At 45.2% G+C, this 23,286-nt stretch overlaps 1 protein-coding gene across 6 annotated transcripts in view; it reads left to right on the top strand.

The window, feature by feature from the left end:
• LOC135057548 (calcium-binding protein 2-like) overlaps window positions 1-23,286 on the top strand; it is a 181,617-nt gene that overhangs the window by 55,361 nt on the left and 102,970 nt on the right. For 3 of the 6 annotated variants that reach the window (XM_063963395.1, XM_063963394.1, XM_063963393.1), the window contains exon 2: window positions 21,514-21,678. The exons of 2 other annotated variants lie outside the window; for them this stretch is intronic. In XM_063963395.1, the coding sequence (XP_063819465.1) occupies window positions 21,514-21,678 (165 nt within the window). Of the gene's footprint in view, window positions 1-10,039; window positions 10,348-21,513; window positions 21,679-23,286 lie in introns of those variants that run through there. One more of the 6 variants, XM_063963397.1, reaches the window with a different exon arrangement.

The following is a 23,286-nucleotide window of genomic DNA, read 5'->3' as shown; positions in this document are numbered from 1 at the left end:
TTTCAAAAGCTGTGCAGAAAATGGGAAAACTGATTTTGTTTCAAGATGGACAATTTATATACATATATATATATATATATATATATATATATATATATATATAATGTGTGTAATGGTGTCTATATGTATAATGGTCTCTTTCTCTCTCACTCTCACTCTCTTTCTCTCTCTAGTACTGTGCAAAAGTTTTAGGCAGGCGTGGAAAAAATGCTTCAAGTACGAATGCTTTCAGAAATAGAAGTGTTAGGGGTCTATTTACTAAGTCTTGGATGGAGATAAAGGGGGTCATTCCGAGTTGTTCGCTCGCTAGCAGATTTTAGCAGCATTGCACACGCTAGGCCGCCGCCCTCTGGGAGTGTATTTTAGCTTAGCGGAATTGCGAACGAAAGATTAGCAGAATTGCGAATAGAAATTTCTTAGCAGTTTCTGAGTAGCTCGAGACTTACTCCTACACTGCGATCAGCTCAGCCCGTTTCGTTCCTGGTTTGACGTCACAAACACGCCCTGCGTTCGGCCAGCCACTCCCCCGTTTCTCCAGACACTCCCGCGTTTTATCCTGGCACGCCTGCGTTTTTCCGCACACTCCCAGAAAACGGTCAGTTTCCGCCCAGAAACACCCACTTCCTGTCAATCACACTCCGATCACTTCAACGATGAAAATTCTTAGTTCAGACGTGAGTAAATCTACTAAGTTTTGAGCTAAAATACTTACCGCATGCGCACTGCGTACCATGCGCATGCTCATTTTCACCATAATCGCTCCGTTGCGAAAATCGGCAACGAGCGAACAACTCGGAATGACCCCCAAAGTGCACGGAGATAAAGTACCAGCCAATCAGCAACTACTTGGCATGTCACAGGCTACGTTTGAAATATGACAGTTAGGAGCTGGTTGGTTGGGACTTTATCTCTGTGCAGTTTATCTCCATCAGAGGCTGGGTGAATAAACCTCGTAATAGTTTATTTTCATCAATTAACAAAATGCAAAATGAGTGACCAGTAGAGAAATCAAAATCAAATCAATATTTGGTGTGATCACCCATTGCCTTCAAAACAGCATAAATTCTTCTAGATACACTTGCACTCACATTTTGAAGGAACTCGGCAGGGAGATTGTTCCCAACATCTTCGTGAGCTAACCACAGATCTTCTGTGGATGTAGGCTTGCTCAAATCCTGCTGTCTCTTCATGTAATCCCAGACAGACTCGATGATGTTGAGTTCAGGACTCTGTGGGGGCCATATCATCACTAAGGCATCTATTGATTTATTGTGATTAACCTTTGCATAACCAATAAGCTAGCTTATCTCTAAGATAAAGACACAGACAAAAATAAGACATGGACAACAACTGTGTAAGTTTCAAAGGTCATTAGGTATTTAGAAAGTGGAATGACCCTTCTGGTAAGGGATGGCAAGGTAAACACTTGATGACCAGCTCTAGCCAATTGATGCTATAACCATAATGGCGGTGACTTAAACGCCCCAACTTCTATAATATGAGGTGACTAAAACACCTCATCCGGCCAAAGCCATAACCTTCATTGAGAAGGCAACACCACCCCTCACTATGGCATAGGTGACCATTTCCTATAGGAAATGCCCATCGTCCCCCCATATGGGCAGAACTTACTAGCCGCCAATGTGGCCACTGGTCATAAGTGCCTTCCCGCCACTGCCAGTTTCTAACCTATTGATACAATGGCCCATAGAACCGCAGCCCGCCATCCATCACCAAGAAAACTACAAACCAGAACTAAGCAAAACAGAAAAAATAGACAGAAGAAAAACTTCCAAACTTGCCTCAGACAAATGGACCCCGTCCCGCTTAAAATACCAAGGACAACAGCAACGAGTGCCTCACTGCAAAACCACCACTGCGAAACTGCAAAATTAACCTTTTTCCATGCCTTGTCAATGGCAATCATTCTGACGGAACCCCTCCACTGCCTCCTAGGAACTATGTCGGACCACACAACACAAACGTAAGCCACTGTGCCCGTAAGCGACATAAATCCTCCTTGGCCTGAAGTATCAATTCTATACCTTTCCACTGTCCTATGTCGTTACCCCCTAGATGCAGTATAACAATGTCTGGACGACCCCAGCACCACTCTTTGTCAAAAAGTAACGACAATAAACCAGACCACCGTAAACTAGAGATGAGCGAGTTCGGTTTTACTCGAATTTACCTGGTTTTCAAAACGGCATCTTATTGGCTCACGGATGTCTCTTGTTTTGGATAGCCAATAAGATGCCATTTTGAGAACTGAGTAAATCCGAATAAAACTGAGTAAAACCCGAACCCACTCAAATCTACCGTAAACCCCTAACTCCCAGCCACTGAACACTCTGAACACCTAGCAACTCAGCAGCCTGTGCAGCCAAGGGGTGACGTTCCGCCCCAAAAATATAGGAATGGCCCACCACCCAAACCTGGGAAGATGAAAAATGAGGGTCTGTAAAAGAAATAACCTTAGCATGCATGACCAGACAAGTAAAACACAACAAAAGAACAACTGCAGAAAATGGACCCAAGTGAAGGCGAAAACTTTTAAAAAACCTCCGGTGGACTGGTTGGATAGCCAATTATTATTAGCCCACTAACGGAGGAAAAATGTAAAACAAATTCCTTCACGTCCCAGATCCGGAATGCTAGCCGTTCCAAAACTGGTGGGCAAACAACGTTTTTGGGTCGACGCCAACGGGCGCAGATCACAACTTATCAACACAAACACACGACTTATAAGCAGCGGACTTCCACCGACCCATTTCTTGAACGGCTGACGGGCAAAGCCTGTTTGCGGCGTCCCAAGTAGCTGCCCCTATCTGAAACGAACGCGTTCCGTAGTCCACTACATTAATCCCTAAATGCCTCAAACAACTTTTAAAAACAGCAGCGAACTGGAAACGAGTAAGAGGCGAAGAGTTAGAGTGCAGCAAAAATTGAACGCCGGCTACTGGCATGGCGGGCAAATACGCCTGTGTTAAACTAACGGAGCACAAGGCAACCTCGTGGTACGCCTTCAGCGACACCCATTTGCCCCGGCCCAGCTGATCTGTCTTGGACCGGGCACTCTTACACATGATCAGTCCATCCTGGCAGACCTCGTTCTTGAAAAGAAGCCCAGTGTCAGAGGAAAACTTGTTAACGGCCACCAGCTCGCTAATCCTAAAAGCACCAAAAAAAGGCAAAAGAAAATGCCACTCTAAACAAAGAAGCCTCCAAATCGTTTCCAGTCACTGCAGAAAGCGCAACCAACAACTCGCGCAACAAACGCAGGTCAATGGGCCTGCGCGCATCAGCAACTAAGGGGGTCTCCCTGGCCCACCCTCGCAATGCCTTATCCAGGATGAATGACTTTGTGAGATCAATAGTCCCAAGTAACCTAGCGTAAAAGGAGATATGCACGATGGACTTGGACATAGCCATCCTGGACCTGCCCTGCGAGTAATGGTCCCACACTTACTCAAGGAAGCAATCCTCCACAGACTTACCATCAATCAAGTGAGAAGCCTGGTAGGATTCCCAATCCCTCCAAGCTGCGGTGTATGCCCGCGAGGTAGAAGGTGCCAACGATCCCACTGCCAACAACCTCAGGCCTGCTCTACAATCTGCCAGACAGAATGCAGACAAGTTAGACCGAGATCCGAGGCTCCCGGGGCTAACTCCCGAAACCTCCGGAAATTGAAATGATATAAAGCATCCGCAATACCGTTGTCAACACCGGGAACGTGCCTGTCCATGAAGCTGATGTTAAAGCGTAAACAGGTCAGGACTAGGAGGCGAAGCGAACGCAAAGCCTGAGAGGAGGAGGACCTCTGATTATTCACCGTATGAACCACCCCCAAATTGTCGCACCAAAATATGATCGTCTGATTAGCCAATCGAGGCGACCACAATTTGACCGCCACAATGATTGGGAACAATTCGAGCAACAGCAAATTAGCAGTGAAACCACGCGCTACCCAAGACTGGGGCCAGGGAGCAACATACCATTCGCCCTGGAAAAAGGCACCAAAGCCAGAGGAAACTGCAGCATCAGTAAAGAGCTGCAGGTGGGGGCTGGACACCAGGGAAGGGGCCATAACAACTCCCTATTAAAGTGTTCCAAAAATGACGCCCAAGTTCTAAGGTCGTCCTTAATCTCCCGAGATAGGCGAATGGTGTGATGCGGACTGGTCACCCCAGCGGTGGCCCTCTCCAACTTGTGCCAAAAAAACACTGCCCATCAGTATGACCCTACAAGGAAAATTGAAAGACCCTAAAAGAGGCTGAACCTGACGGAGCCTGACTCTGGCCCTGCCCAAACAATCCCCAATCAAAATCAACAGCATATGGATCTTGTCCTCAGGAAGATGACAACATCCCACAGCCATGTCGACTTCAATACCGAGATATGAAAGGCAACACGTAGGGCCCTCAGTCTAGTCCAGCGCAATAGGGACCCCCAAACTCCAAAACAAACTAACTGCAGACAGCAAGACGTCCTGGTAAACTGAACTATCTCTGGGGCCTATAAAGAGAAAATTGTCTAAATAGTGAGCAATACCAGCGTGACCCGTGCTCCCCTGGATGCACCAGTGTAAAAAACTACTGTATTTCTCAAAATAGACACAAGAAACAGAACACCCCATGGGCAGGCACTTGTCAATGTAATAGGCCCCATCGAGGCAGAAACCCATAAAACGAAAGGAACTAGGGTGTAAAGGGAGGAGCCGAAAAGCCGACTCAATGTCAAGTTTAGTCAGCAAGGCGCACTCACCAAATCCTCGCACCAGCTCAAGAGCTTCGGTGAAAAGTTGATAGCGCACCCTACAGAACTCATCAGGAATCGCATCGTTAACGGATCCGCCTGTGGGTAAGACAGATGTTGGATCAAACGGAACTTGCCCAGCACCTTCTTGGGCATGACCCCCAGAGGGGAAATGCACAAGTCGGGCAAAGGTATAAAAGGAAACGGGCCGCACATCCGACGCAATTCCACTTCCGTGTCAAACCTTCCGCCTCACCACCTGCGGCGAATCCAGAGCAGACTTCAAATTCCTACAAGCCACCACCAATAGTGAGTCAGGAATGGGCAACTTGAAACCAGTACAGAAACCATCCAACAAAAACCCAGCCTCAAATGGATGCGGGTAACGTGTCCCCGGTGCCTCCACTATGAGCGCTGTGGGACCGTCTGGTGGTTCCTGCATCCAGTTCCTGGTTACTGCTGCTGCTGCTACTTGTTAACAAGTCCCAGGATGGCAAGTAACCTAGGGTTGCAGCATAGTATATGGAGGAGGGGTTGCAGAGTATGTGGTATATGTCGGAAGCAGTATATGGAGGAGGGGTGTGCCATCTATAAAGGGGGCACTAGATGGAGGGGTATGAGGGTGCAGTTTGTATATAGGGGCAGTATATGGTGCAGTGACGTGCAGGGGGGTGAGGCAGAGCCTTTCCTGTCAAACTAACATTTGAGCCAGAGTTTTGACTGTATAAAGTATATGAAAAATACAAAGAATTACTTTGAAACATCTTCTTTGTATAATTCTAATAATTTTATAGCCAAAACTCTGGAATAAAAAGTCTATGGCAGGTGAGGCAGTGCCTCTCCTGTGTATCTTTTCCGCACATCTCTTATCAAAACTCACCAAATTTCCAGGAGTTATACTACTGTACCTGTGTATAATGCCCAAATGTATGCTTTGGCTCATATATTGCATGTAAATCTGGCTCTGGTGCTAGCCAGTGCCTCCTGATCCATTTAGTTCACCACACGTCCCTGATGGTGGGGGGGGGGGGTGCAGTATACACATAGGGTGTGTGTGTATATGTGTGTGTGTGTGTGTGTGTATCCCCTTGTCCAGAGGCAGAACTCTGGGAGGCAACGGAGTCATCTGCCACCGGGCTCCTGCTCTGAAGGGGGGCACCTCTCCTCCCATTCTGTGGCCGACTTCCTCACCTGTCCCTGCACCTTACAAATCACACCCTCTTTATTATACTGAATATACACATTTTACAAGTGTCACACCCAGTATTAGAAACCACAACCTATTACATACCTCCCAACATGACCCTCTCCAGGAGGGACACAGTGCTCTGCTTCTGGTCTTTTTTCTTAATTTATGATTGCCATCACCTGTGTTGAACAGTTTCATGGATAAGAAAGGTGGTACAGCACAGGTGATGGCAATCATAAATTAAGAGGGAAGTGCAGGAGCAGAGCATTCTGTCCCTCCTGGAGAGAGTCATGTTGGGAGGTATGCTATTACACTGGGAGCAGACACCTTACTGATAAAGCTGTTTGCTCCTGTATATGAAATATGAGAATTTTAACTATATGAAGAAACTTCTCTGACAATTACACGTAACTTCATGTACTTCGAATTCTCATGCTTCCTCTACAGGAGCAAATAACTCCATCAGTAAAGTGTCTGCTGTTAGTGCAGGCATTCCCAACCACGGTCCTCAAGGCACACTAACAGTGCATGTTTTAGTGATATCCAGGCTTCAGCACAGGTGACCAGAGCCGGCCATATGCATAGGCAAACTAGGCAGTTGCCTAGGGCATTTGATATGCCTAGGGGCATCAGCAGCTTCTGCTGATTAAAATGATATGCGGCATGCCTATATTCTGTGTGTAGCATTTCGTATGCAGATACAGCCGCAGTCACGCACAGTATATAGGCATGCTGCATATCATTTTAATCAGCAGAAGCTGCTTGTGCATCCTAGCCACATACCAATGCAAATAAGATGCATTTTCATAAAAAAGGTATGCCCGATGTTAGCATTGATGCAAGATTTGTGAGGACACATCTGTATCCAAGCAGAGGCAGAGGTCACAGTGTTAGTGGCAGTGTGATTGCTGTGTGCATGTGAGTGGGTTGGTTGTGCAGTATTGTTCGGAATATGTGTAAGAGCATTATGTGTGTCATATAAAAATGCATTAATAATGTGCAACATATGTGTTAAGAGGCACTATGTGTGTCATTATGTGTATAAGGGCATTAATAATGTGCGGCATATGTGTGTAAGGGACATTATGTGTAAAAGGGCATTAATAAAGGTTGTCATAATGTGTAAGGCGCATTATGTTTATAAGGACATTAATAATGTGTCTCATATGTGTAAGGAGCATTACTGTGTGGAATTGTGTATAAATGCATTACTAATGTGTGGCATTATGTGTATAAGGTGCTCTACTATGTGGCGTTGCATATAGAAAGGGCACTACTGTGTCGTCTAATGTGAATAAAGAGCAATAGCGTGTGATGTAATGTGAATAAGGGGCTCTACTGTGAGGAGTAACGTTTATAAGGTAAAGTGATACTACTGTGGGATGTAATATGAATTATGGACACTATCGCATGATCAAATGTGAATAAAGTTGCAGTACTGTGTGGCGTAATTGGAATTGGGGTTACTATTGTGTGCCCATGCCCCTTGCCAGCAAAAACACACCCCTTTTTGTGCTGTGTGCCAAATGTGCAATCTGTTCCTATTTAAAATATAGGGGGTACAAACACCAAAATAAGGACTGCTATGGGTGAGGGGTGATGGTGCTGGGAAAGAGGTGCAAGGTCAGAGGCAGTACCAGCGGTGGTGCTAGGGGGCACCAGCCAAAATCCTGCCTAGGGCATCATATTGGTTAGGGCCGGCTCTGCAGGTGACTTAATTAGTAGCTCAGTTATTTTGATTTAACCATCTGTGCTGCAGCCTGGATATTACTAAAACCTGCACTGTTGGAGTGACTTGAAGAACGTGGTTGGGAATACCTGTGTTAGTGTAACAGGTCATGGGTTCTAATCCTGGGTATGACTGCTAAGAAATGTGTGATTTAAAATAAAAGACAATTAAATGTATAAATACAGTATATACATTTTATTCAGAACGCGCGCGTGTGTGTGTGTGTGTATATATATATATATATAGATATATAGATATATATATATACACGCACATCTACATACATATATTTATCTTAATATAATAAATAGGGGGGCACCAATATTTATCTTGCCTCCGGGCAACTGGGACGAACTTACGCCACTGCCCTTGTCCCTAAAGTGGCCACTGGCGGCACCACAAAGGTGAGGAGCAGTGTTAGATTAATATAACCGTAAGTGGAAATCATACAAACGGTAGAAAATCCTGTCAGTTTTTAATATGAAAGGTTGTTATAAATGGCAATAGCTACACCAAAAACTTACCCCTACCCCCACTCTCTCTCTCTCCAGCACCCTCTTCTTGTTCAGCAAGTGTAAAACAGTCAGATCAGTGTTTTTACATAATTAGCAGTAGGCTGTATCATCTCCCTGCATGATCACTTTCATTTTCAGTTGGTCTGTGTGGCGGCCTCCAGTGGCCACCGGTGCACATAACAGAGGTGAGGAGCAGATAGCCTTTTATTATATAGGATTCACAACAGAATGGGCAATCTTTAATGATACCTACTATACAAAGCATAGCCAAAGGATGTAGGAAGCTTATATTAGCAATTAGTGCTCCTGACCGAAAGGTAATATTACAGAATTGGACCTCAACTTCTCCGCCTTCTTTACAAATGTTTCAAAACAAGTTATTCCATGTTTTTAACATGGACTGGATTTAAACTTCTCTGAATAAGGAACATCTAACCCCAAGATTTTTTGATACTTGGGAAAGTTATGTTTCCACTCTACCTAGGGAATTCCAATGTAGAATTGTACATACTCTGAAAAATACAACGCGGTATGAATAATGGAGAGTTTTGGGAGATCTTCTCTTCAGCATATGAGATTTAATTATAGCCTCCTTTTTGGTCCAGAGAAGACTTTGGAGGCCGAGTTCTGTTGTCCTGTGCGGCTCCCCTCACCCTACCCTTCTTCTTCTTATCTCATGCATTGGTTCATGATACAGTATATGTGTGGATAGTAATACTGTTATCTCTACAAAGGTTTCTTGGCAGTCTATTCATGTATTCTTCACTTATTGACAATCTACATCCTATTTACATTGTTTATAGCTGGACTGACATTACTGACCATTCTATTGTGATGTTATTTCCCCACTGTATTTGATATGATATACCATTTGGATGTTTGCCTATTGTCATGCATATGTATCATTCTGGTGTATATTGAATAATGTATCATCATTACTTATGGTGCTTTACGCAATAATATTTTATTTGAAAAAATATAAATAATTTACTTACATCCAGCTGTTACCTAGTTTGGCATATATATTTGTCATGGGAAACCTTATTTGAAAATGAATGTAGCCATAGGAATCATTGTGCCTTATAATAACCAATGCATGGAAATGGCGCTGATGTACCATCTGAATGTCTAGATCTTTTTATTTTTTCAAGTCTGTGAAAGCTACATAATGGGGGCAAGGTGTAATCAGTGTGATTGCTAGACTCTTCAGGGAGTTGGGGGAGATTGCTGCTATTTCAGGGAGTCTCCCTGACAATCAGGGAGAGTTGTCAAGTGTGATTTCATACCTCCACTGGGTCTCTATAGTATAGTATGTCTATCATAGCAACCAATCAGATTCTTGCTATCATTTTCATGTACTAAATAATAGGATCTGATTGGTTGCTATGGGCAACTCCATCACTTGTACTCTTTAGAAGGTTTTACACATCTCCTCCTATGTTCTCTAACAACTTCTGCCTCTCTTCTGTGTCAAAAAGGCTTAAATTCTCCAGCATCTTACTTTCAAGTTTTTTATTGCATCCATTTTGTGTCTGTTGGTCCTCTATTACATTGCTACCTAACACTGGCTCCATATTTTATATGTATTGTTCTCTATCTCTTCAAATATCTTTACTTCCCTGTATCTCTCTTTAAACCAGATCCTGTATAGAAACATTATATGTTATTTATCAGTAATCCATCTATATTGCCTCTAAATGCTATATATGAAACCTCCATTCTCTACTGTACACTATTCCTTTCTTTTGTGTCATTCCATCTCACTCTCTCTCGCTCTTTGTATCCTCCTGTTCTCTCGCAGGGCTCTCTCTCTCTCTCTCATTGAAATCTTTAATCCCTGGCAGCAGGTTTATCCCCCTCATAACTGATCAGAGACAGAAATACACAGCCTGATATATCCACACAAATGTATCATCACACTCTGAGACATTTGTATAACGACACACATAGGCACAGGTTGACAGAGGCTTCCATTTCTATCTATAGACAACCTATATTTTACACAAAGGCACATATATAGAAATATTTATAGATATATGTCTCCATGGCGTGAACCACAGTCAGAAGGGACAAAAACTAGAGCAGAGAATGAAACCAACGAAATCACGGATGAGAGATGGGAAACTGCACTAAAACTCAGCGGAAGAAAACAAGCAAGGTATGAAGTATGAAGGAGTGCGAGAGGAAGAGTGCATGGGATCAGGGACAGCCTGTGAATGGGAGGAGGGTGAGGTGATTGGAGACATTGAAGACATATAAGGTACCGTAACAGGACAGACATGTTTAGAAAGTAATAAAGGGCATGCAGGGCAAATTAAGAAGGGTCCTGCATAGCTATAGATGAAGATGAAAGTAAGGTCCATTTACACTGATTGGCAAGTTTGTCAGAGATCATGACACACAAGCACAGGTAGTAGTAAAAGCAGGAGACATTGCGGTTCAGAGAGAAAAATCTAAAGATGGGTACACACACACACACAGGACGATGTGCATACGATGCAACATCATCAGCAATAGAACCTGGCGACGGGGCTAACATCAGCAAGTGCATACACACAGCAGCGGCAGGGAGGGGGAGCAGGGCCATGCTTCATTCTACATCATGGCATCGCTAGGGACAACCAGCTCTTCCTGCATGTACAAAAGATCTGAGGCTGTCGCTAACGATCCGCGGGTGCGCCCATCGGCATCATTGTCATGCGTACACATGGCAGTTTTTAAACAATTTGACATGCTGATCAGTTGAAACTGGCAAAATTGTTTCAAATATCTTACCATGTGTACGCAGCTTAAGCTAGAGGGGCTAATTCGCGATCCAACCAGAATTATTGCGATCGCCCTATGGGCGCCTGTGCAGCTCCTGGTCTGTGCATGCTCCCGCACTTTCTGCAGTGGGGGGGGTGCAGAAAATGTGATCGCCTCTGCCTGTCAATCAGGCAGAGGTGGTCGCAGGGCGGGTGGGCGGCAAGGCTACGTTTTTCCAGGGCGGAGCGAAACGGTGGGTGGGGTGGTGAAAACAGGGGCGTGGTGGGGCGTGATCATGGGGGCTGCGTGACGTCACACAGCTGCGTCGGCAGGAGGCATCCCTAATTCCTGCATTGAAGCAGAAATTGCGATGTGATTGCAATTTCTGCTTCATCAAGGGGAGGAGGCGGTGGTCAGCATACTGGGTGGCCTTGCACTGCAATGAGTGGCTCCCAGCATGCTAGCAAAAGTCATTACAGAATTTGCAATCCTTACTGAATTAGGCCCAAAATCCTGTCAATACTGGGGCTGATTCAGCAATATATGCAAATGCATTCACAGATGCGATTTCTTTCGCTGTGCAGTTGTGAAAATATGCTAACGACTCAGACACCGAATTGTACATAGAGGCGCCTACTGCTGGCATCTCACATCTGTCGCTTACGTACAAAAGCGGAAACAAAGGACATACATCGATCAACCATTGAACTTCTGAGTAAGTCTATGCTGTGTCAGACAGAGCAGCTCTCCTAAGATGCCGGGGACTCTTCAGCTGCGAGCAAATTTGCAGTGGCTGACTTTGGCACACCCAGAAAATGGTTCCAAAAAGCCTGCATTTTTGGAACCACCCCCAAATGCTGGCTACCTGTCACTCACTTTGCAAATAAATCCTCGGTGTGTGTAAATCGCAATTCAATCGTGCACAGGGGGTAATTCCAAGTTGATCGCAGCAGGAATTTAGTTAGCAATTGGGCAAAACCATGTGCACTGCAGGGGAGGCAGATATAACATGTGCAGAGAGAGTTAGATTTGGGTGGGTTATTTTATTTCTGTGCAGGGTAAATACTGGCTGCTTTATTTTTACACTGCAAATTAGATTGCAGATTGAATACACCCCACCCAAATCTAACTCTCTCTGCACATGTTAAATCTGCCTCCCCTGCAGTGCACATGGTTTTGCCCACTTGCTAACTAAATTCCTTCTGCTATCAACTTGGAATTACCCCCACAGTGTGGCTTTGGCACGTGCAGTAGCAAAAAAATCACTACACTGCATCGGCATTGCATACATCAGTCCCACTGTTACACGCACAGATGAGTAAAAAAAATAATTGGATGTGTGCAGATATACAGTAATGTCTATACCATGTGTAAATCTATAACTGCATGAACCAGCATAGAAATTATGAGGACTCCTGGAGGGTCATCTGTAGGCAGTGTTGCACTGGGGCATGTAGGGCCCACCGGAGAATGAAGTAGGGGTGTGTCCAGTCACCAGAGGAGATGCGGCTAACCATTACCATTACAGAGGATATAGTCAGCCTACAAAGAACAGCACCCTTTATAAGGTAGGGAAGAGTGGTGGACTGCACACTTTTATTGGCAAGAGGGCTAATCTTGGTGTATTTTCCATAGAAACAAACCAAGCTTCCAAGTTCATCCTTGCTCCACCAAGTTACTGACTCTTTAGTAAAGTAATAATGTATAATTGATTCAGGAGCGGTTCTTGGTGCGGCAAGCAGTGCCTTTGCCCGGGGCGCTGCGGCCTGGGGGCGTGGCCGCAGTCACCCCGCAGGCACCGCCGCCTACTCGCACCCTGCTCCACGGCTGCAGCGGACGCCATGGGCTGTGTGGGCATCCGCTGCAGCCGGCTCCAGGCACAGACACTAGAGGTCAGTATTGACCTCTAGTGTCTGTGCGGCGCTGCTATGGGAGAGACGTCATGACATCTCTCCCATAGAGAGGAGCCAGTGGCCAGATGGAGCAGCAGCAGCAGCGGTCGGGAAGCAGGAGCAGGGCAGTGGAAAGTATTGTGTTTTTGTGTGTGTGTGTGTGTGTGTGTGTGTGTGTGTGTGTGTGTGTGTGTGTGTGTGTGTGTTTGTAAGCGGTGACAGGGAGCGAAGAAAGAGGGGGCACAACTACTGCTGCAAAGAAAGAGGGGGCACAACTACTGGGGGCAAAGAAAGAGAGGGCACAACTACTGGTGGCAAAGAAACGGGGCACAGCTACTGGGGGCAAAGCAACAGGGGGCACAACTACTGGGGGCAAAGAAAGAGGGAGCACAACTACTGGGGGCGAAGAAACAGGGCACAACTACTGGGGGCAAAGCAACAGGGGGCACAACTACTGGAGGCAAAGCAACAGGGGGCACAACTACTGGGGCACAGCAACAGGGCACAACTACTGGGGGCATAGCTTTAGGGGGCACAACTACTGGGGCATATCTACTGGAAGCACAGCTATAGGGGGCATATCTACAGGGGGCTCTACCTATCCTCCAGCTGTAGGGGTGCTATCAGCGGCAGCTCAGATGTCCTGTGGGCGGTAGGGGGTGTTCTATCTGCAGCTCAGCATGTAGGACCTGGAGCAGTAATTTCTGCTAATTACTCCATTACTGCACAGATGCAGCGGAGGGAACACTAAATTGTATAAGGGGGCATTGGGTTGAATGAAGGGGCCCTGGTACATGACTTCCTGGGTGGTAGGGGGTGTTTAATATGCAGGGGAGGGGTGGATAGTGGAGTGGGCTTAATATTCACAATTTTCCGGTGGGAGGGCAGCTTGCTTGACTGCAGATATTTCCAACCTGGAAATATATTTCTTAGCTTTGAATGGGATAAAAACACTAAAGAGTCCCACCTTTCAGAAGGTTCTGGGGACTTGGGGATCTAAGTTCAGAAGCCAGAGCAATCCACCAACGAAAATATAAAACTGCATATTAGACGTGTGGAGCTTGAGCAGGGACCAGCTGCTGGAAGGCTAATATTTCTGGTTCTGGGCATAGTAGAGACAAGCTGCTAGTGTTCACCAAAAGGGGAGAGTCCCAGCTTTTGGAGTGTACATTCAGAAAAGCTATAAGTTAAAAAGAATCCGAGATATCTGGCTGGGAAAGCAATTTACAGGCTTGGATGGGGACCACTGCTTTGAAGTCGGATATCTCTGGTTCCTAATTGCTAAATAGTTGGGCGCAGGTAGAGGAAGACAAGTGTTCACTGTTATGCATTCAGTGAAATGGGTAATGCTGGCAGATGTGAGGCCAAATGTAAGAGCTGGAGAGATTCCGATGAGATATTCATTAGATTTAAGTTTGTATATAAATACAGCTGGAGATAAATCTCAAACTGTATAAATCTGGCGCTATAGATAATAATAATAATAAATTAACCAACTGGTGATCGATACAAAAATAGTGAAATTACGGCTGCTGGGCAAAACAGCTGGCTAGGCTGAAAAACACTATAAGACACAAACAAAAGAAATGCTCTGCGCTCCCAATCACTTAGAGTTAATTGACCAATCAATTAAAGGCAGTCTCTCATGGAGAATAATTGACTCAATGAGGCTTGATCCTTTTTTTAAAATATTTTATCAAACAATTAGATACCACATAAACACATAAAACAAACAATACATGAAAAATTGGCAATTTAATAATTCAGGGGTAAATACCTCTAGCATATGTAAGCAGAAACACTGTATCTATAATTGTAAATGTGCTATTAAGACAGTATACAATGTAACTAAGGTGCAAAATTGAATATCTTGAGAGAGAGGCTCTCTATCAGAATGTCAATTGATTCTACCACTGGCGTCCCAGTATAAAATCATATATACTGTCCACAGAAGGCTCCGCAAAAACTAGTATGGGACTATTAAGGCAAAACGAACAATGATAGTTACCCCCGTGCTGGTTCCTGGAGTTTATCACAGGGTCCTGTATGCAAATGCACGAGGTAGATGTAATGATTTTTAGTTGATGCCTCAGTGATAATTAGAAGGCAAACTTGTTGAAGTGCTCTCACCTTCGTTAGAGAAGCCGGCAATTGACCATATGATGATATTATATTAGAAACTTCCCAACAAGGGATGTGATTGATTCAGCTGGTGATAGCAGTGTGGTAAGGCAAGTCCGCTGATGGCTGATGATAAAGTGGTCTCACTGCGGAGATCCGTTCGTATCCCTAGTCGCGGCAGTTTCCAAAAAATACAATGCCGTGTAGCTGAAATCACCTTTTGCCTCACTGCGGAGGTACGGTTCCTGAAGGTCACTTGGCTGCAGTGTAAACGCCGGAAGGTGCCGGGAGCCGAGAAGCTAAGGAGCCTGTCTGCCAGATATCAGATGTCCAATAATGAACTCGTAGAAGGAGGCATCAGCGCGTTTCGTCTCCTAGCAACGGAGACTTCCTCAAGACGAACCGTACCTCCGCAGTGAGGCAAAAGGTGATTTCAGCTACACGGCATTGTATTTTTTGGAAACTGCCGCGACTAGGGATACGAACGGATCTCCGCAGTGAGACCACTTTATCATCAGCCATCAGCGGACTTGCCTTACCACACTGCTATCACCAGCTGAATCAATCACATCCCTTGTTGGGAAGTTCCTAATATAATATCATCATATGGTCAATTGCCGGCTTCTCTAATGAAGGTGAGAGCACTTCAACAAGTTTGCCTTCTAATTATCACTGAGGCATCAACTAAAAATCATTACATCTACCTCGTGCATTTGCATACAGGACCCTGTGATAAACTCCAGGAACCAGCATGGGGGTAACTATCATTGTTCGTTTTGCCTTAATAGTCCCATACTAGTTTTTGCGGAGCCTTCTGTGGACAGTATATATGATTTTATACTGGGACGCCAGTGGTAGAATCAATTGACATTCTGATAGAGAGCCTCTCTCTCAAGATATTCAATTTTGCACCTTAGTTACATTGTATACTGTCTTAATAGCACATTTACAATTATAGATACAGTGTTTCTGCTTACATATGCTAGAGGTATTAACCTCTGAATTTTTAAATTGCCAATTTTTCATGTATTGTTTATTTTATGTGTTTATGTGGTATCTAATTGTTTGATAAAATATTTTTAAAAAAGGATCAAGCCTCATTGAGTCAATTATTCTCCATGATAGACTGCCTTTAATTGATTGGTCAATTAACTCTAAGTGATTGGGAGCGCAGAGCATTTCTTTTGTTTGATTCATTAGATTTAAAGAAGCAATTAGTTGAAAATCAAAACCAACCTGGAATCGCGCTGGGTCCCGCAAATCATAGGCTATTACATTTGGCTCATGGTGTTCTGTGCTCATGCAGTTATACAATTACCCTATGGTCACTGTTTGATTGCAATGGTTCATTAAGGGCAGGATATATCACGTGACGCAACGCATATTGCATGCGATACATCCCACCATGCATAGAAGCGTTTATTAATGCATGTAGCATTCTGAATAATTATGCAATATTTTTGCGGTATAGGGACTTCTGGGTTTATGATTCAGGAGTCCTATTGCGCATGCATAGCTGACGGCCAGTGCATGCAAAAACCGTGGAGGACACTGGGAGGGATCTAATACCTCTCCGGGTTTTATGCAAAAATACACCCATAGTGTTTTATAGTCAACGCCATCTATAGATGGCACTGCCTATTGGGTTTATGCTCCGGAAAGTTATGCATTCCTGCACCAGGGTCGGTGAAACCCGTTGCAGTAAATAATCGCCCCACTTGTGCCGAAGATGCTCAAACAAAAGGGACGTGGTTTAGCAGGGAGGTGCTGGGCTGACCCCCTTTGACTCTGCCTGCACTGCTGGCTTATCCTCACAGACAGAAGCTGGGCACTGCACGAGTATGCCACAGTGCAGTACTCAGCTCCCTCTCACTGTGGAGTAGCCAGCATTTTGGTGTCACCCCTGGAAGGGTAACACCCGGGTTCTATTCGCTCCCCCCTTGTGATACCCCTGATTCCTAGTTTAATAAATATCAGAGGTTCGATATGCAGAAATGGAGCATTTAAGGAAAAGAAAAAGGAGTTTCACATGTTTTATACACTATTTGTTTTTAATATTCTAGGGATTATATTTACTAAAGTGCGTGTTTTTAGAAGTAGAGATGTTGCCCATAGCAACCAATCAGATTCTACTTAACATTTATCTAGCACATTCTGAAAGATAATAGCTAGATGTTGCTGCTATGAGCAACATCTTTGCTTCTAAAAAAACACACTTTAATAAATAAACCCCTTGGAGTCCTTAAGGCACCCAAGAGTCAATTGTTGTAGACATGGAATTATTTAAAACAGGGTTTCTTTAAAAAAAAAAAATCATACAAAAAAAGTGGGGAGTAATCCATGATCTAAGAACTGATGAACAATACTGTATGTTTGCAAACAGAGGATTGTGATGATGCATTCTAAGGGTATGTCTGGACTGAAATGTTTTCATGTGTACAAATTGGAGCTTTAAATATTTTTACTTTCTTTCAGAGTACAATAGTACAGTTCACCCCAAATAACAGTGTGGATGTAGCCTAACTTACATGTCAAAGCTCCAGTTTATATTATTATTATTATTATTATTATTATTATTATCCTTTATTTATATGGTGCCACAAGAGATCCGCAGCGCCCGTTACACAGTACATAATAAAATGAGCAAACAAGAAAACAGCACTTACAGTTCAAGACAATATAGGACAGGTATGCAAAACTAGGGGTAAGGTACCATCAAAGGGAGTATGGCGTATAGTATATAAGTATATAGTCTAAGTAAAGGAAAGGCACATGAGGAAAGAAGGCCCTGCTCTTGTAAGATTACAATCTAAAAGGTGAAGGGCTGACAGGCCGGGGTGACACAGAAGGGGTAGATCAGTTGCCTGCACAAACAATATGGGCCTCATTTAAATTTGGATGCTAATCCATTTTAATGCACGACAACAGTGACGAGTAAATCAGTAGCGGATCTTGCTAAAGGCATGCAGGATTTTTACCCGGGACGCCGCCGCCGTCCGGAGGGTGGTGCCTCCCGGTGCTGTGTGGTGCTGACTGTGTGGTTCACAATGAAGTCATTGCGCACCGCACTGCATTGTGGGAGCGGCACATAGACACTAGCGGTCATGCTTGACCTCTAGTGTCTATGCGGTGCTATGGGAGAGACGTTATGATGTCTCTCCCATAGATCAGAGGAGCGGCACCGGCGGCCAGACACAGAGGGCAGCAGCAGTCGGGAATCAGGAGCAGGGATGGTGAGTATTATTTTATTTTTTTTGTAAGCGGCACAAACTAGGGGGCACAACTCTACTGGGGGCAATACTACTGGGGGCACAAGTCTACTGGGGGCACAACTCTACTGGGAGAAACAAACTAGGGGGCACGACAACTCTATTGGGGGCAATACTACTAGGGGCATAACTGACCACGCCCCTTCATGAAGCCACGCCTATATTTTTTCCACCTGGGGCGCCACAAGAGCTAGATCCGGCCCTGGAGTAAATGTAGCCATATTGTGCATGATTAATAGTCCCTGGCACTTGGAGATGTGTGTCTCAAGTTGGCATGGCCATGCTCCCTTTCTCGGGATACCACAGCTTTGTGTTGGAGTAGCAGCTGCCAACTCTCTGAGAGTTTCAGGGCACACTCCCAGATGCCCAAGAAGAGTGGGCTAGTCTCCCTCATACCACCTACTTCCAGAGTGAAGTACGAGGTTTTATGGTGTGATTGGTATTGAATAATATCAGCTTGTTCCTATACCTGCTGTAAAATGCAATGAATCACGGCTTTGAATAGCGTGGACATCAGGAGCGTTTTAAGAGAGGAGGAGGCCCATGTGCAGCCTCAGACATCTGGGCCCCCTCCTTTCTAGCAAGCAGTGCTCTAGAGTTTGCGCAGATCTCTGGAAAAAATGACACGGCAGACATTTTCCTGGTGATTTCTCTACTGCACATGCGCAAGATGATTTGTGCTCTTGCTGCCTGCAACGGGGTACTATGGAGAGGTAAGTATTAAAGAAATGAGTGCAGTGTGTGTGGTGTGGGCCCCCCTGGACACAGGGGCCCGTGTGCACCGCACACACTGCACCCATTATAAATACACCAGGGGCGGGCATGGCCATGATGACAAGCCCCAACCTCAGACACACTGTTTAAAAGTCGGCAAGTATGCTGCTCAGCCTGTAAAGAGGGCCTAGGGTGCAGCAATGCCCAAACACACTGGGCAACGGACTCTAGTACTGGGGGGATAGTATTGTGATCCTTACGCTTAGGATGCTAGCAGACCGAAGATCGATAGCAGCATTTCGATGGTCAGGATCCTAACACCTTTTAGGTACATATGCTAACCCTCCCCCCCACCATCTAACCTTCCCTACCTGCAGCCTATCCCTAACCCCCCTCCGCCATAGGCAAATGCAGAGTGGGTTCAAGTTGGCAGGGATCCCACCTCCTTCTGGCCAGCAGCTCAAATTATGACAATAAGGGATCCAGTCAGTTTCATGGCATTCACAATCCCAGCAGTCGGAAAATACCAATGCTCGGAAGGACATAGCACCGGATCAAAGCAATCCTATCAGCTGGATGTATTATCCACCACATGCAGGGACAAAGGCCTTGATAGGAGCCCGTCCCTGCAATGGGGTGCAATCGTTTGTGCAGAGAGCTGCATAAACAAAAGTTTGTGCAGTCTCTCTCTGCACAGTTCAGGACTTACTCAGCCGCTGCGACGATCCGGCCAGGAGCTGATGTCAGGAACCCTCCCCTCCAAACGGCTGGGCACGTCTGCGTTTTTCCGGACACTCCCTAGAAATAGTCAGTTGACACCCACAAACGGCCTCTTCCTGTCAATCTTCTTGCGATCGCCGGTGCGATAGCTTTCTTCATTAAATCCGTCGCTGTCCGGCGATCCCCGTCGCCAGCAGCCGACGTGCCTGTGCATTGCGGAGCATACGCATGTGCAGTTCAGACCCGATCGCACTGCTGCAAAAAAAGCTAGAGTGCGATCGGGTCTGAATGACCCCCTATGTTCCACAGAGAGGCAGATTGTGGATTGCATTTGTAAAAACCCATCTAGAAATCCTGCGTTTGCCTCTGCCCACAGCCTAGCCCTAACTGTAACCCCTTAGTGCCTAACACTAACCCTCCCACCCACAGCCTAACCCTACACACATAGGATCCATGATAAGTTCACGGACCGGTGGTCAGGAGACCACCGGTCACGCATACAGACGGCAGGATCCTGGTGGCGGTAAGCCGGCGGGAAGGCGAGCGCAATTAGCCCCTTGCGGGCTCACTGCCCTCGCCATGTTGCAAGCCCAGTATGCTGAATATTGCAGTGGTGCTCAGCGTTCTCGTCACTGGGTGATCTTTTCCTCCATGCTGTTTTGCACCTACAGCGGGCCAGTGTTGTATCAGATACAGGGACTGACTCCAATTCCTCCATCTGAGCCACAGGGGGGAGGTAGGTGATGAATGGGGCGTGGTTGTGATGGACAATGGTCGCTGGAGGCGCCGTGGAACCTTGATATGCCACTGACTCTTTCAAGAAGAAGGAATATGTGTGCATGGGATCAGTATGATATACTGGCTGCCTGGATGCCAGCCGTCAGTATACCAACAATTGCATCCTGCCGGCAGCATGGCGAGTGCAAAGAGTCCCCTTGCTCGCCACGCTGCAGGCTCGATGGCACGCTGCACTCGCCGCAGGTTCTATTCTCACTCTATGGGTGTCATGGACACCCATGAGTGGGAATAGCCCCTATTAGCCGGGATTCCAGCTGGCAGCATTGTCAGCAGTCGGAATTCCAGCGTCGGTATCCTGAACACCGGGATCCCGACTGCCAGCAACCTAACTGCATCCCGTATGCACTATACAAATAACTGCTAATAAATACATTTATAGGCAACTCTAAATACAAATGCATTTTATTTGTGCACATATAAGGTGCACTTTGATTCCACTGTAAATGAGGCCCCATATTGTTTTTGTCCAGATTAATGCATAAAACCTGGATTTTAAATATATGACTGCCGCTAATTTGCTACTTTGGAAAAGTAAAAAAAAAAAAAAACCTGTTGCAATCTAACACATAAAACAGATATCTAGAACAGCAGTGAGAAATGATTTGTGATCCTTCTTGATTATAGAAAACACTGATCATGCAGTTCATCTGTTAGAGCAGCGGTAGGCATTGTGTGGCACTCCAGATGCTGTAGAATTACACCCCCAACATGTTTTGCTATTAAGACATGTTAAAATTGTGGGAGAGCATGCTGGGGTGTGTAGTTCCACAGCAGTTAGCGTGCCATAGGTTGCCTACCCCTATGTTCCAGTACGTTCAGACTGACTTTATTTCATTAAAAAATGCATAGGCTTATTTTCCTTTCCCTTATGCTGATTTCCACTTTTCATGTTCTCTAAAAATATATATATATATACATATATTTAAAAAAAATGCTCATTGCATTCAAGTGAATAGAGAGCTTGTCTGGACATACCCATAGATGGGTCACAGATATATGGATCAGAATTATCATCCGCAGTAACAAAGTCATTTAGTTAGTGTCTTCTGTTTTCTCTCCCGTCAGGATGGGAAACACTCCCACTTGCAGCTCGTACCTCTTTCACCCTCTGACCTCGGTGCAGAGATTGTGGACAGCTGGCCACGGCCACTGCAGAGCTTTGCGGCACTGCAGAGTCTCGCTGGGACAGCCTGCATCTTCCTGCGACACAGCATCGCTATCACTCAGATCGTATGTATGAGTCATAATATATGTCATGGGATATGTATAATTTAAATCTATACCACTTTCACATCGCAAACCCAGGTCGGACCCGGCTTTTGAAACTGGGTCCGACTTGGGTCAGAGCAGCCTCAGAACCTTTCACATTGCAGTTTCAACACGGTTATTCCCAAGTTGGTGCCTTTCACAATAAACCTGAGTCATCCATGTTAAACACTGTGATGTGATTTAAAACTGACTTTTCTGGCTTACATCGATGAGGTTTCAAAGGAAATAAAAGAAGGGGCTGGGGACTGCTCTGAGCAGACACATACACAGTCAATTAGCACCTTTTCTGAGATCCAGGTTGAATATCCCGGGTCAGAGACTTTCACACTGCACAGCGACCCGGGTCCGACCCGTGTTTAACCCTTCTTTTAACCCGGGTTGAAATGCAGGTTTGCTCGACCCAGGTTATTCACTTCGGCACTTTCACACTGCACCTCGATCCGGGTCGACCCGGTAATAACCCAGGTTATTTTGGCGAAGTGAAGGGAGTATTAGGGGCAAGAACATTCAAATAAATGTGAATGAAGAATGTAGCTTATGTGTTGCATAAATGGTAAATGAAAATATAACCAACAGACCACAAAAAAAATATGCAATAAGCTAGTTGCAGTTTTGTTGTCACTAATCAATTAATGTAAACAAAGAAACAGTGTTTATGAACTTGTGCAATCTTCCCGAAGCCAGACTGGGGGGAGAGATTCAAATGTTTGAAAAGTTGGTTGGGTGTCTGTTTTTTCCTGTCTATTAGATAGGAAAAAACAGATTCCCAACTGACTTTTCAAACATTTGAATCTCCCCCTGGGTGTACTCAACACAGTGATGACTTAATCAATCTCTGTTTACCATAGAGGAAACACTGAGTAGAACAAAAAGAAGGATGTGTGCTACAAGAAAATGGCCACCTCACCCCAGCACACACATGGCTAAGTGACTTATGTTTGCCTACTTTATTTATCTCCTCTCTGGGAGAAGCCCGCAGATGCAGCTGACAGCTTTAGGCGTGGGGCTCTCCATGTAATTAGACCCCACAAAATGCTTCTATTTGCTGGATTATGGGGAGGGGGCAGGTCTAATATGACGTAACCTGTGTCATTTTAGCTGTGCCCATTACCTACAGAAGTTGAACCAAGATTAGGTATGGCCATCGGTGGGTTATCCATTGATGGATAACCTCAATGGTGTAAAACCATCTGTAAGGAACCGTCAATGGTTTTACACATCAACGGTTGTCCCTGCATTATTGTAAAATAAACTGCTGGCCAATCAGAGCCGGGGCGTGGCTTCACATTTGTCAGGGGGCGGTGCTAAGCTCCGTGCCCTGACACTTTGAAGAAAGAAAAAAAGAAAAAGAAAATCGGTAGCACTGAACCATCAATTGCGGGAAACCATCTGGTTCTCCCCCATCGATGGTAAAAGTATTCAACATCAGTAACAGACCAGGTCGATTTCCATCCCTAACCGAGATTCCCTGTATTATGTCCCCATCCTGCCCAATTCACTAGGAAGTGGGCAGGATGTGTGAGTTCTCACTACTACATCTTCTGGGAGAGTAGGCAAGTATGTAGGCCG

The sequence above is a fragment of the Pseudophryne corroboree genome, chromosome 3, assembly GCF_028390025.1.
Source record: "Pseudophryne corroboree isolate aPseCor3 chromosome 3, aPseCor3.hap2, whole genome shotgun sequence".
In the NCBI taxonomy this organism is placed as follows: Eukaryota; Metazoa; Chordata; class Amphibia; order Anura; family Myobatrachidae; genus Pseudophryne; species Pseudophryne corroboree.
Note: the sequence above shows the minus strand (reverse complement) of the source record. Positions and strands in the feature narration are given on the sequence as shown.